General features: G+C 41.6%; 1 protein-coding gene across 4 annotated transcripts in view; it reads right to left on the bottom strand.

Annotated features, from left to right (window-relative positions):
- Positions 1 to 15,885, bottom strand: part of KLHL32 (kelch like family member 32) — a 188,341-nt gene that overhangs the window by 33,533 nt on the left and 138,923 nt on the right. For 2 of the 4 annotated variants that reach the window (XM_037059738.1, XM_037059737.1), the window contains one exon: positions 1,014 to 1,740. The exons of the other annotated variants lie outside the window; for them this stretch is intronic. In XM_037059738.1, coding sequence (XP_036915633.1) covers positions 1,014 to 1,740 — 727 coding nt within the window. The remainder of the gene's footprint in view (positions 1 to 1,013; positions 1,741 to 15,885) is intronic. 4 annotated transcript variants of the gene reach the window in all.

Below are 15,885 nucleotides of genomic sequence, written 5' to 3' on the forward strand. Positions count from 1 at the left end.
ATGTTATCTACTGTTTGATCCTTGCCAACCTGTATTCCTGTGTATTACAACCTAATAAAAGGTCCTGGAGGAGGGGTCTCGAGGCCTTTTTCTCCTCGGAGAAACTGGCTGCTGCTGGCCTTTTCCCCCTGAGAAACTGGCCACTGCTCATGGCCTTTTTCCTCTGGAAAAATGGCCACTTCTCCTCCCTAAGCAGATCACATCATGTCTCAGTCATATTTACTCTCATCTGTGGCACGGTGGCAGGGGGGACTTGTGAGGAAAGTTGCCCCAACAAGTAGCGAGGGAGTGAGTGCTGAGGTTTGGGTCATGAAAACATGGAGTTCACCATACTAGTCGCTCTACTTTTTCCGCAATCAAAAGGCTTTTTTCCTAAAACAATGAATGAAAAGAAAAAGGAAACTAAAATAACAATGCCCTTAAATGATCAGGAAGAAGGGAAGACTAAATAGGAATGAGGGATTAGGATGGCATGACTCACTACACAGATACACAAAATGTCATTTTAGTCAATAGTTTCAATCCCTTCCATCGGTTCAGAGCGATCCTCTTACCTGGTAGATACCCATTGCTATACCTAGTACAGTGGATTCACCGTCTGTCATTTCACCTGCCCCGACTTTAATGAAGACTTCTAATCAGACAGCCCAGGGTAAAGTCAAAAGCCGAGAACCTTGATAAGCCACTGGTGTGCAATACAATCACGAATATCAAAAGCCAACAATCTAAACAACAGGTTTGGTCAAAAGAGAGGTGTGATGGGCCATTAATTTCCATCTCGAATTTTTACTCCACGAATCACTCAGGAAGTCACAGGAAGGCCAATTACTTCCCATTACATTGCTCTATATAGAGTAGGTGCTCAAGAACTTCATGTTAACTAGCTAAAATGGGGCCTTGGCCCATTCATTCAGTTACACATTGCCACACTACCAAAGCTTGGTCTTTAAACTTGCCCCACAAATTTAAAATGAAGGTATGTTTTGATAAAGCCCACAGAAGGCATTTTCTACCTGATATCCAAAGCAGACCATCCGCCACAGAGCCGGCGTGACATGACAGGGACCGGTCAAAGGACTGCACAAAAGCCCATTTGTTCTTCTTGGGGCAATACCGCTCAACTGTGGGCAGAACCTGGCGCAGTTCATTTCTGCCCCCAACCGCATAGAGGTACTCATCCATGGCGCCCAGCACGAAGTGCTCCCGGCAGTTTTTCATGGGTGCTATCTCTGCCCAGGAATTACTGCGGGGGTCGTAGCGACAGGCAGTCCTCACAGCACACGTCCGGCCACTGGCATGCTCCACTTCCCCTCCTGCCACAAACAGGAAGTCCCCCATGACCGCCACGCAGTGGTGGCTCCTTCCCACAGGCATGGGGGTCAGCTCACTCCAGTTGGCGATGGCAGCGATGAGAGCATTCTCCTGATCCACGGGATTGAAGTAGCGGAGCTCCTTGACCTTACAGACCTCCCGCTTCTTCCCACCGATGATGTAGAGAGTGTCTGACTGGAACCTGGGTTTGGTCCTGCGAGTCTGCCACACGGGCTGTGCGTAGATGCTCTGGTGGTATTCCAGGGCCTCGTTCACAAGAGCTGTCGCCGCCTCGCTTGCCTGGACCAGAGGGTGGGACAGGGCAACTGTGTGCAGCGTATCCACATCCATCAGGCCGAAGCGGATGTACTGCAGAAGCTCGTCCATGTGCTGGTAATGGCAGTTGTGTTCCAGCCACCTCACGGCTAGCTGAAACAGAGGGAGGCGAGATGAGAGGGCGAAGCAAGGGGAAGGAGGGCCTGAGCAAGGGCACGTAGGCAGGTCACTGCGTATTCTTTCAGACGCGTAATGATGCGCATTTTCTTACAAATAGAGATATATTTGGATACCTGCGGAGGACATTTTTTCCTTCATTAGCCAAAAATTTTTAAAAAACAAAAAGAACTCAAGACATTGTTGCAGGCACTAGAAACAATGTTAAGCAACAATACTGGGGACCTTAGGGTATCACCTGGAGTGAACAAAAGTCACTTTTCAAAGAGGAGGAACACTGTTGGGAAACAGCCCGGGCGTCCCGGGCACAGGAGCCCGGCACGCCCCACCCCGGGAATCGCCAACGGTAAGCACGTCATCACAGCTCTAGCAGTCCGGGCCAGCCCCTGAGTCCAGGTGCTGCATGGATACGAGTAATGTATGGAAACATGCGACCCTCTGAGCCCACAGGGTGCACTGGGGGAAAATCAATACGACACTAGTAGAACGATTTAGAAAGGAAAAGGACTTTTTCCCTTGCCCCCGTCAGTAAGTGTATCAGTCAGGAAGCAAAAGAAGAAAAAGAAAGGCTGCAATCTATCAGTTTAGTTTTTCCCTCAATTAGTTTTCATCTTTAAGACAGTTGTCATGTGCCCATGTAAGATATTGGCCGTTTGTTGGCACCTTTTTCACGGAAAACAGGATATAAAAGAGACGATCTCTGTACTACTTTGACGAACAAAATAGTGCACTGTGATCCTAATCTTTGTGTTTATGTCTAGATCTCCTTGAGGAAGAAAAGGAGTAAGACGTTTGGGCTACAGATAAAGAGAATTTCTTAAACAAAAGTAGGTGTGTTAAGTAAATAATAATAAAACTGAACAACAATTTAAAAAATATCATCAAAAATTATTCATGTCATGGAGCACCTGAAGTAACTTAATTAACGTGACTTAGTATTTAGGTTTGGCAAACTTGCCCACACTAGCACAGAGAAGTATCCAGTAAATATTTCCAGTCAACATATCTGACATGTGCTCTTGGCAGCACCTATATTAAACTCAATCTCCTAGACAATATAAATGTGGACTTGAAGGAATGGCATAAAAAAGTGAAGTAATGAATTCGAATGCCAAACAATTTGATTTGATTTGACTTTACTTGCTTTCTGTCCTGGTGAAAAGAAAGGACCACTGAACTCTGCGAAGCACTACACGACTTCAGACCTTCAGAGCTTCTGTATCCATTTGACAAACAGCTCCACAAGGCAACATGTATGTTGGGCTTATCGTTTTAGCTTTCCAAATGAAGAAAATGTGGGGAGTGAGTTCATTTCCAGTACTCACTGAATTGCATCTTTTAATGAATTACATGGTTTGGAGAAGTGACAGAAGAGTGTCCCTGGATGCAGGTAGCCTGCCAGTGACAAGGGGGCAGACGTGGAGGGCAGATGAGTGACGCTCTCTAGCTGTATGTCTAGAAACTGGAACTTTTAATTTAAGTAAGGTAGAAACCTCATGAAAAATATCTGGGTATGGCAACATCAGCAATAATCAAAGAAACTGCAGAAGAAAAACGTTGCTCATCAGCCCCCAGCTCTCTGCCACATGTGGGGAGTTCCCACAGGCAACACCTGGTTTTTCTCCACCACAATTTTAAAAGTTTCAAGGGATGGGATTCCAGTCATTTCCCTGGGAAGAAATTCAACAACTTCATAAATGATTTTCCATTCTTTGCTCACTGAGCTTTCAAAAGTTGTTGGGGATAAAGTCATCCCACTCAAGGTAATTTCTCATGCACCAGGTAAAAGTTTCTAAAATTAATCTTTAATAGTGTTCCTAATTTAACAGACTAATTCCAGCTGATCTGCTTTGCTTTATAACAAATTTCTTACACCCTAACGTTTCTGCATCCTTCATATGGGTACTCCCCGAAACAGCACTGGAGAAACACTAGACAAATATCCATGTCTCCATAGTCCCTTCTTACAGCATAGTGCTGCCCATCTAATTATTTTTCTCGTTCCTCATAAATCAGTTCTCCCTACACCACAATCAATCTTCAAGCCCATCTCTTAGCACACTCCACTTTATCTATATCTTCCTAGCAAATACTATCACGTACTGTGTGAGAAGTGCACCAGCCACAACTACGCTCTCTGCCTTTAAGAAAATCTGGACAAATCATTGGCAGTGGGAAAGTGACCACTGTGCTCTCTACTGACCAAACCTGGCTTTCTCTCCCCCATCACCCCCATGTCACACGTCCACAGATGTCAGGGTGCTTCCCACGCTCCTCAGATACTGTGTACAACAACAGGCTTTGTGCTCACACACTTAGTCTGCATGTTCTGGGATAGCTTTTTATCTTATTTCTTGCCAATATTTCTAAGTTCTCACAGATTTCATATAAATTTTCATACTTTATCACTTATACATATTTTCAGACAACAGAAGTCATTTCTACATGGGTTTTTCTTTTCTTCACATCAAAGGTAAAAATAATTATAATGAATTACTTATTCTGCCTCCAATTTCCAACCAATTTCACCTGGACATTAGCGTTATTTGTAAATTTAAATCCAGCACTTCTCAAACCTAAATTGCACACAAATTACCTGGGTTTTCTGGTCAAAATGCAGATTCTGACTAAAGAGGTGTCGGGGGAGGATTGGAGGTCTGCCCTTCTGACCACCCCCCGGGTGAGGTGCGTGGTGCTGGGCCCAGGGCCACACTGAACGGGAGGGTTTAGACAGCTTCCCTCTCATTCACAAAATTTATTAGGATGAATTGCTGTTTCAAATTTAAGAAGGTTTCAATCAAATGGAATCTAAGTAGGATGCTTTAGAAAAGATACAGAATACTTGCAGCTTGATATATAATAAGATATGGGTAAGATCTTACTACAGGTAAGACGGCCTACTTTGAAACCTCAGTTCTAAAAGGTCTATAAATCCACAGCTGATTGTGACAGCATACAGTAAGTCATGTAAACACCCAGCGCAGTTTTGCTTTTGCAGTAACAGACAAATAACTGTAATAGTGTTATTGCACTGTTCCCACTTTCGTGGAAGTGTAAAAGAGGAAAATACACACTGAAACTATGGGTCACTCTTATTTATCTAAATAATGAGAGAACTGGCCAAAGAATTAAAACAATGAGCCACCTCAAAATCACTTCTCCATCATAATCTGCACCTGGCACTATTCACTGCCACGCTGAATCACAGGCAAGGTGGTGGAGCGAGTCCGGGAGCCCATTTAAGGGGCATAGAGACTACCATAAGCAGAAGGCTGATTCATATTAGGGCATCATGGAACTCAAAGACCACAGTTAGCTGTGCAGTGTGTAACATTTTGATGCTTATGTTTAAAACTGGTTATTTTGGGAACCGGTGGCTTTTAATAACACTACACTGAGATACCATAACTCAAGGAAGGCTCAAATCCTATTTTATATCACTGACTCCAGCATGCTGACATCCTCATCCCCCTGAACTCTAGCATGTATTGACTGGGAGGGAAATGAAGCACGCAGTGAGAGTCTTATCTCCCAGATTTGGGTGACGAAGCCAGCAAGAGCGGAAAAGAAACCAAGGACTCAGTGTGGCAGGACACAGCCAAGAGTACTTAGGAAACATGGCCATTAGGCAGGATGTTTCCTAAATCATCTGAAACGCAGGGGACTGTCATCTCCAAGGACTACAGGACATCTCCCAAGCACCCTGCCTGACCCAGTCTCGTTCATTTCAGCCTCATGGAAAACTGTTACTTCCTGAAAGGAGCATTTGCTGCAGCTTATTCCCGCATCATCTCCTTCTCGGATTCTCGCTCTCGGGCAGCTGGCACATAGTAGGCTATAAATATTCGTTGAACAAATGGAAAAGTCCTTACAAATATTCTTAGGCTCTTCCTCATGTTTCTTTGGAACAAACAAGATCAGTTCTTATATACTTTATCTATCTATCACAGCGTTCAGTTCCCTATTTTGTTAGCCCATCTTCGCAGCTTCCCTATATAAAGCCCTTAGAAGCTCTCAAAACCCCACTGTGGTATGCAGGGTACCGGACTTAGTTATAAAGGACTCTTGTTTTACTCCCACAAATGATTGGTGCTGGCCCCCTCTGCTCGAGGTTCCTGGCAACACAATGAACATCGTAGTCTTTTAAAGCCCTCAAATAAGTGATAAAGTACTAGAGCAAGAAGAAACTTTAGAGTACATTTGGTTCAAGCTTCTCAGTTTCACAAACAGCGATCAAATGCAGGTAAGTTACCTGACTTACCCCACGTCATGCAGCAAGTGGGTGGCAAGGTTGGGACCAGAACTCCCATGTTTAAATTATACAATGTGTTTTTCTATTGTAGAGCATCATTACTATTTTTCTATCAATATTTACTTTAAGGTAAAATCCAGGAAAATGCACTCATGTGCAAACATAACTTCTGTAGTCTTCAAATTAAAAAAAACAAAGTGTGTGTTTTTTTTTTAAAAGAATGGTAATATTTTAATGGGTTTCATTTATAGATCACTTCTACATAAAAGGCAGATATTGAATGGTACCAATTAAAGAAGAAGTGTGTAGAGGAAAGGGTTTCCAGTGTGTCTTGAATGACTGTTTCACATTTTATGAGAATTTAGATGAGGTCTGTTCAGAAAAATTCCAGCCACTGTTAATAACAGAACAGTTTGCATGACATCAATGTAACCTGGCAGCCAAGGAGAGTGGACTGGAATGTGCAGGAGTAAACAATGATGACTTCACTGTACTAGTCAGTGGGGGCAGTAGATGCCATTGAGTGAACCTGTGTACTGTGTGGCTGTCACATTCAAAATGACTGAGTGAGTAGAGCAATGCATCTGCATCAGATTTTGCACTGAGCTTGAACATTTTTCCATGGAAACTATTTGGATGATTCAGAAGGCCGCAGTTACGGGCAACCGGTGATTGGCAGCTTTATAATGAGTTCATGCATCATGTCTTGTGCAGAGTTTTTTGGCAAAAAAAATCCAATCACCCAGATAACTCAGCCCCTCTACAGCCCAGGTTTAGCGCCCTGCAACTTCTGGCTTTTCCCAAAAGTAAAATCATCTTTGAGAGGAAAGAGATTTCAGACTGTTGATGAAATTCAGGAAAATAGGACGGGGCAGTTGATGGTGATCGGGAGAACTGTGAGGTCCCCAGGTGCCGACTTTGGAGGGGACTGAGGCGTCATTGTCCTATGTACAATGTTTCTTGTATCTTGTCGCTTCTTCAGTAGATGTCTCTATTTTTCATATTATATACAGCTGAATATTTTATGAACAGACCTCATATTTTAATTTTAGGTCATTCATTATTAATGAAACCTAGCTTAAAAATATATGAAAAAATATAGTCCTTTCCTTTTAGTTTTCTCAGTGTATCCCCACTGATAGCTGTTCTATAGAATATGTGATATATATGAATTCCTAAATGCAAGAATATATCATCCTAAATTCTGTAAATTTCACTCTAATTCAATTAAAATATGTAACATATATGTACAGGTAATTCAGAAATACACCAATTATATAAACAACTGTTCCCTAACATCGCAAGTCCTCAGGTTGTGATCCAAATAAATTCTTTTACTGTTCACGCTTGGATATACCCAGATAGAAGCTTTTGCTTTAAAATCTGTAATTCCTGATTCTTAGAAAAGTTGTGTTGAAGTCTATCACTGCTTTTATAGGTCTACATGCATGTGTACTACCCAACCTGACCCCAAAGCAATGATGAAATAAGAAACTTTACACACACAGATTACCTGGAAAATATGCGACTTGTGAAGTCATCCCAAGTCCAGGAATACACATCCATACACTCTTCCACAGACTGCTTTTGTATTTGGCAAATACAGTAGACCCTTGAACAGCACAGGTTTGAACCGCGTAAGTTCACTTATATGAGGATGTTTTTCAATAAATCTGCATTAGACCCTTAGAATTCCCAGGTTTCACACCCCAGATTCAGCCAACCTGGGATTGAAAGCGGTATTTTTGATTCATGGTTGGGAACCCGTGCATGTGAAGGGGTGGCTGTGTGCATTGCTCTATGCCATTTCATGTACGGGTCTTGAGCATCTGCAGATTTTGGTATTTTCTGGGGTACCCAGAAGCAAGCCCCCGTGGATACTGAGGGAAGACTGTAGGTAAGTTTGTGGGGAGTCAAAAGTTATACGTGGTGTTTCAACTGCATGAAAAGTGAGCACTCCTAACCCCTGCAAAGTTCAAGGGTCAACTGTGTGTGTATATGTGTATGCATATATATAAATGCCTCTAACCAAAGCAGTTCTCGTCAGGTGAGTGGCTATACAAAAGATGAAGCCCTTACAACACTGTCTGAAAGCAATAACCGTTTCATAGAACTCATCAGCTAGAGCTGAGAAAACAAAGACTGGTATTTTGGCTCACAGCCTTGTTTTTCTTGGCCAGGGGCAGCTATAATTACTCTCCGACTTAAAACTTGGTTGCAGACAGCTTTGCCATGGGGGCACACTGAGCCCTCCCCTTCGCAGGAGCTCACGCCATGAAGGCACAGTGTTTTTATCCTTGCCAGTCCTGTAATGCCATTGAGACAAACCAGGGCACTGGTCTCCCCTCAGTGCCCAAAAGGCAGCATGAACTCCACAGCTGCACAAATCCAGATAGGGATAAAGGAAGGGCATAGGAGCAAACCAACAATGAGCTGACATTCCTGAACCTCCACCAAAGAGCCAGGCATGTTAAAGAGATGACGGGCAACGAGCAGTGGGAAGCCACGGAAGTATATTTTAGTAGAATGAATGGCAATGCATAGACAGAATTTTTAAATTTCCAAACAGTCAAGCATACTCTCCATCTTCTGATATATGACCTCCAAGGGAAGAGGCATTGACTATTATGTGCCACACTGAAGCACACTATTTTATATATTATTTTACAATGCCTTGAGTCCTAATAAACATAAAACTTTAGCAATACACCATTTCACTATTACACACCATTTCTTTAGATGATGAATGTGGACAGTGTCCCTAGTGCCCGTGAGCAGGTGCTGAGAATCTTGTCTCTTCATGGACCTCTTTGGACCTTAAACCATGTAAGGCCCAAATAGTGATGTATTAAACCTGAATAGTGACTGCCAGTGAGATGCAAATTCCCATTAATAAATACGTCCACCAGATCTCAAGTCACATTCTATCTTTGTGACCAAATGAAAATTTTCTGTTCAAAAAGATAGCACTTTAAAAAAGACAACAGTCCTATAAAATCCAAAAGTACCAGAAACCAGGGACTGAGGATCAGAGCATTTTTCTCTACCAGAACAAGGAAAATGTTACCGTGGAGAAACATTAAAAATTATAACAGTGCTCACTTGAGTGCTATAATTAAAATTGTGTCAACATTTTGCTTGTAAAACAGATTTTCCAAGGGAGGTTGCACATTAACCATTATAGCTGACTACAGACTTGTGTCGACACCTAGGCTATTTTTCCCTCTAAGAAATATATTTCAGTAGAACCAAATATGATGAGGCCCCAGGTTCATATTCTGTCATAAAAATGACCTGACAGATTTTTAAAAGAATTTGCAGCTTAGCAGATATGATAACAACATATGTTCTTTTATTGTTCATTTAAAATTTGTAAAGTTGGGAGACCAACAAATGATCTTATTTTTATCTTTAGTATAAAATGTGTGCCTGATAATACTCTGGTTTCTCTTCAGATTGTATAAATCTTTTTGCCTTTTACTACAGATGTCCATAAAGAGAAAGTAAAGTTATGAGGTTTTCTTAAAAGATTAAATAAAAACCTATGATGTACAAAACTTACTTTCAAATGGCTTGGAAAAAAGTTCCCTGCCCTTCTCTATCTCTAGATATAGATCTACTCTCCAAATATATACATGTATATGTATGTATATAAATAATCTATCTACAGATAAATTATCAGACCATTGGACAGAGAACATAGGATAAAAATGAGGTAATCTGTTTAAAAAAATCAGCAATCATATGCGTATTCTCTGTACCATTTTTATTATTGCAACTTTTCTTTAAATGTAAAATTATTTTTAAATAAAAAGTTGAAGGAATACAAAAATGTACCTGATAATCATCTTTATACATATTTTTTAAATGCTTATGGCAGAGCACGAAAAGCAAGAGCCCTTGAGGCCAAGGGTGTCTTCTCCGCAAAGATACGAAAAAGATACAACAAACACATGGTCCGGACCCCACAGTGAAAACGGCCCTGGGGCCTGCCCCATTTGAGTTGCAGGCAGGCAGGAGGGCAAATAAAAAGTGACCTGGGTTGTCCTTGGGTTCAGTCTTATTACAAAAGAGAATTTTTCTGTATTATTTTTAAAAGGTTCTTATTTATTTATTTTGAGAGAGGAAGGAAGGGAGGGAGAAAGAGGGGGAGAGAAACACCAATGTGTGGTTGCCTTCCATGTGTCCCCTACTTGGGACTTGGCCTGCAACCCAGGCATGTGCCCTGACTGGGAATCAAACCAGTGACCCCTTGGTTCCCACATGGATGCTCAATCCACTGAGCCACACCAGCAAGGGCCAAAAGAGGATTTTTAAAAGGTAAGTTGTATATCAAGAAAATAGAGATAGGAAAAGAAATGAGGTTAGTATACTGTAATGTCCTGACCTGTGAGAATAGGCCACCAACTTAAGCCGATCTCTGCAAAGTCGATATAAAGAACAGCATGAGGACATGGCTGACATTGGACCAGTCGCTTAGCTTCTCATCTGTAAAATGAGTGAGTTGATGAAAGAGTCTCTTCTACCTATAGGGATATATGGCATCTACCGATCCACCAAAAAGTAGTGTTTCCTCCAAAATTCTAAAAATGGGAGAGGCAATCAAAATTAATCAATGTGTCTAGTACCCAAGCTGCAGATTTTCATAGTGCACTTTTTGTAAATCTCTCATCAGAAAACAAAGTGATGTTTTTGGTCTATAATTGTGTACTCACCAGATACACAGGTGTGTGTGTGTGTGCACGTGAAAGTGCATGTGTACACAGACCACAAGCATAGAATTGGGTTACGTGCCCATTGTTTTCTCCCTGGAAACAGCTCTGCTCAGATCATGTTACCCCCCCCTTAGTAGATACCATTTCTCATAAAAACAATCTCAAAGAACACATTTTACATTTACATGGCAACTGCTTCAAGGTACTATTTATTTAGAATCCCAGAATGAAATCTGATGTATAAAGGCAAATATTTTAAAATCTATTTACATTAATTTCCTAACTCAGCATGCTCTTTATTTAAACACACAATCCCCATATTAGTCTATATAAAGCTTTTCAGATGGGAAGAATCCCCCCCAGGACAATAAAGACAACTAACCATCTATGCCGATGGTGTTACAGGGAAAATGAAACCCGTTCCTGCCCTCCTCATACTGGAGCAGGATACAGGAACAATTAGAAACAACTTCCTCTATTTGCCCTCCAATGGTCAGATAATGGTCCCTGAGCCAAAAGGTAATACTTATTCATCTAACCGTTGATGGTGTCCAAGTGGTCCTTGATGCTGGACAAAGACAGGAGACTTCTAAGTAACATGCCAGCATGGGCCGCATTTATACATGAAGTCCTTTTGGGTGTAAAAGGACTTGACATGTGGTCAGTGAGACATGCAGCTTCCATTAGAACAACTCTGGAAAGTGAGAGAAAACCAACTTGTTCAATAGAAGAAAACTCTCCTGTATTCCAGGGTTTTCCATGGCAATGGGGAAAAAATTGACCCCACATGGATCACTTAACTTTGCAGTATTTCCCAGCTCCTTTTTATACAATGAGGACACAGTGTCAGGGTGAAGTCAGCTGACGTGGCCAGGGAAATCCTCATGCTTTTCTCTACCATACATGTCCAAGCAATGAACATGACATAATGAAAACAAGGCAGGGCTTGATGTCAAAAGAACTTCCTGTATTTGAGCAGTTACGAAAAACATCAACAACTATCTGTTTCATCATCGGTAAAACAAGAATGGTGTTAGTAAGGCCATGGGGTCTACAGAAGACTGAATGAGGTAATGAGCAAGTGCTCAGTAAACTATGACATTTAGACAATACACAGAATTAATATAATGGTGATGCACCACCAAGAGACGGAGCTAATCCTCAATTCAATTACCCTTTTGAATTCATGATAATGTCAGCATATTCTTATATAACACAATAACACTTTGTAATATTAATATAGATTTTGAGAGATTACTGTAGCTAATAGAAACTTGCTACATAGTATTAAATACTTCATGTTATAAAGTGATAATAATGTAATAATAAAAGTATGGCAGATAATCTGTTGCAGATTATAAAATAGCCCTCATGATGAACCTATTTTCATAAACTGTAATTTAAATTATGTAGGTTCATTCAATTCCAAATCAGAGTAGCATGAGTCAAGGAATGGATGAAGGAATGAAAGAATGAAAAAAGAGATACAGACATAAACCTACTTGACTCTGCACAACATTCAGTGTATATTTGCTTTCTTTACTTGGTTGAGTTTTCCATGAAAAAGACTCAAATTTATGACCATGCATCCCTTCAAATCTTGATTCAGTTAACTTAGTATCAAAGAAAATGTGTATATAAATTAAACTATCTGGCTTGATAAAACTAAAATAATGATTGACATCTGAGTTGATTACTTTTTGTTTTGTTGCTCTTGGAAAAATGATATACCCATGAATCTTCTATTTTAGTCTTTCCACTCATCCATTTCTCAGTTTTTTAGTGAGTGTCTATTATGTACAGTAACTTACTTGATGAGAAAGAAGATTCTAATCAGTGCACACATGTATTTTTACTTGCCATTCAATTCCAAGTTCCATTAATACCATAAAATTCAAGGCTTACTCTTGACCTTTACTGTTTTAATGTACTCCTCCTGTAAAATACACTTATGGGATATGGAATTAGGAAAAGAAAAACACCTAAAAATTTAGAAGTTTCAGCCTATTGTAGGCAGATTTTTGGACATACACAAAACCCGTTTTTCTACATTACACCCTCATAGGTGTTTTAAATATTGCCAGCACATTTATAAGTGTTATGGTTCTTTTTAAAAAGCTGTTTAATTTATAAACATGCCCTGGAGCATCCTGAGAGCATCAAGCCCTTGAATATTTCTTTATGAACTGATTCGATAATAATGAACCGATGGCAGGTTCATTGCACACACACTCCCCACCTGAAATTAAACTTTTAGGGCCCGGAAGGACCTCCCAGGCTCCAGGAGCTGTCCAAAGCCACAGACACAGAGAAAGTCAAACTCCTCACACAAGGGCGACTGTGATTAATTTGGATGTCTAGGAAGTACCTAAGTACCAGGAAGTGCCAACATCACTGTCATTTACAAATGACAGTGATGTTGGCAGTCTCCAAATAAAAAGAAGAGGCCTCAAAGGTCACTTTGTACATGAGTGTATCACCACAGAGCACTGCGACTGGAGTGGGGAGCCTGCTCACTGAAGCCTGTGATTACACACTGTCAGGGCCTGACCCACTACCCAGGGACGGAGCTGGCGGGCGGGGCCAGGGAGCTGGGCTCATCCTCTTGGTCAGTTGCAAAGAATACACACAAATGTGATGCCATCCATTGTCATTGTGAGAGTTTCAGCTGGGGTCCTGATGTTTGAATAGAATATTTCACACTGCATTCCGTAACTTCAGAAACAATTTGTCATTGTATAAATACTGGGAAACAATGAATCTTCTAGTCACACCTTGAACCACGTTTGGTTATAATACGGGACTAATAATTTTGTCAAAGAAGATACACTCTTCAGCACAACTGTACATTGTCTTGGGAGTGGGGGAAGTGGTTTAGAGAGCCGATCTACACTAGCGATCGGGAAGGACATGCACATGTGCACAGACGGGCCCAGCGCAGGACGGCCAGTGGCTCGCCAATCTCCAGTGTGTGAGGAGAGAGGAGGCTGCAACAGACGAAGGAAGGAGTGGGAGGCAGCAGCCATTCTAAAGGGCTGCACCAAGGGAAGGACTGTGTCCCAACCCCAGTGCCTGGCACCCAGGGAGAAATCTGCATTTGCTGAATGCTGGAAAATGGGAACTATGAGACTGCAGTCCGGAAAAATCAGAGATCCAAGACATCTTCACAAGGTCAGGAGGAACAATGTGTTTGAAGAGCAAGAGGGACTTGGAAAGGGTAGATGGGAGGATTGAAAGGGAAAGAGGGACTGGGTCCACGACCAGTCCTGGCCCTGTGAGCAGAGGGAGTGCCAGCACAGGCCAGGGGGTGAAGTGTGAGCTGCTCTGCAGGACCTTCGGAGGGGGACATCGCTGCTGAGGGGACAAAGCCTCGGTGAACTGAATCCGTGTGCACACAGAGGTGGGTGTGCAGTGGAGGGCTCGGGAGGCCTCGAGAAAGGTCCTTCATTCTGGATGTTCATTTTCCACAGTTAGATATAAACAGTGCAACAGACTGGGGGAAGGGAGAAACTCAGTCAGGCTTATGCTAAAAACAATTAATAATGAGTTGCACTTCCTTTAAGAGCCAACAGTCCTTGTGTGAGTCCCATTAATTTGCAAACATAGTGAATCTGTAAAATGAAATCACTCATCGTCACAGATAATACATGTTAATAGTAAAATAAAAATTCATACTTTCTAAATACCCAAAACTACTTGATTGAGTTGACTGACACATTTCTCTCCCAATTCCTCTTTACTCCCCATTACTTAAACAAAACAAGACATAACTAATCAATGATTTTGCTAAGCATCTCCAAGGTTTTTTTTATCCATGCTGTTCATAAAGCTAAACAAAAATAAATGTCCGTGGTCTAGTGTGGTGAAGAATCTGGTGAGACTATATATATGTGTGTGTGTATACATATATACACACATGTGTATGTATATATATACATATATATATATATAGCACAATTCTATTCTTATTTTTTTAAAATCAACATTTTAAATAGCACTGTTGCTTATATAAGGCTGCATAAAAACAGTAACTGGATTCGATGACTTCATTCCTTTTTGGAGCCTCTTTAGGTGAGACTGAATTATTGCTGAATGCCTCTCTTTACATTTCAGAAAAAGTAGCTTTGTTTTTTAAAGCAAAAAATCATATGAATACAGAACACTTCATGTAAAATTATAATCATTATGATGTTGTCACTTTAACACCCATAGACTCAATGGTTTTACAAATGACAGGTGAGGAAAAGTGTCCAAGGCTGGACAGAAAAACGCTGCTGAGTGTTCACCGGGAGAAAAAGAAAATGAAGGGGACACAGATGAAGAAGGGGAAGAGTGTGTCTAGCTCGCCAGTGCCTGACCCGTGAGACCACTCTGCACAGCCTGGAGACAAATAAAGGTTCTCCGTTATTTTGTCTTTTCCTCTATTTTTCTTCCTTTAGAGGGCAAGCATAAGAGAGGATTGTAATGAGCTGCACATTAGAAACACAAGCATTATCAGGTGCCTTCATCTTTTTTTTACCCTGTGCTTCAGATAGCAAAAAGATTAGGTGCTGGATTTCTACAAACTGAAATCTGCAACTTCGAATCACCTTTGGACGTCACAGGCTCCCCACCTCATCCGTCTGCCGGCCTCAACCCCTCCCATGCTGCCCAAGAAGGAGGGAAGAGGAGTTGGATACTGCGCTTGGAAACAGGAAAGCAAAACCCTGTTGTGAGACGTGTGGGTAGAGACACGGAAGGAGGACGGAAGCGTCCATTCCGTTTGCCCATTCGGCGGGCACTGCGCTTCTGGAGGGTGTCAGAAACAGCACAGGGCAGCTGCTAGCTGCTGCTTTCACAAACTGGTCCGGGTACCCATCATCCATGCTCCCCGCCCCACCCCCCCACCCCCAGAATCGCAATGGAAACATTTGCTCTGTTGGAAGGCCGTGATAAGGATGGATTTTTAAAGTTCCCATTTTTAAGTGAAAATGAAAGGAAAATGCTCTTCTAGATGTGTTGTGCCTTTGAGCTCCATTTGAAAAAAGAAAAAAAAAAGGCAGAGAAAGCTGCTGTGAAGGTCACCGAGTGAAAGAACTTCCTCAGGGCACAGAATAAATTAAATCCCAAGGAAAAAATAAAATGTGATTTCCGGAGTGTGAGGCACAAACTCCA

This window comes from Sturnira hondurensis, unplaced genomic scaffold (assembly GCF_014824575.4).
Source record: "Sturnira hondurensis isolate 20B ecotype Veracruz unplaced genomic scaffold, ASM1482457v3 Scaffold0011291, whole genome shotgun sequence".
In the NCBI taxonomy this organism is placed as follows: Eukaryota; Metazoa; Chordata; class Mammalia; order Chiroptera; family Phyllostomidae; genus Sturnira; species Sturnira hondurensis.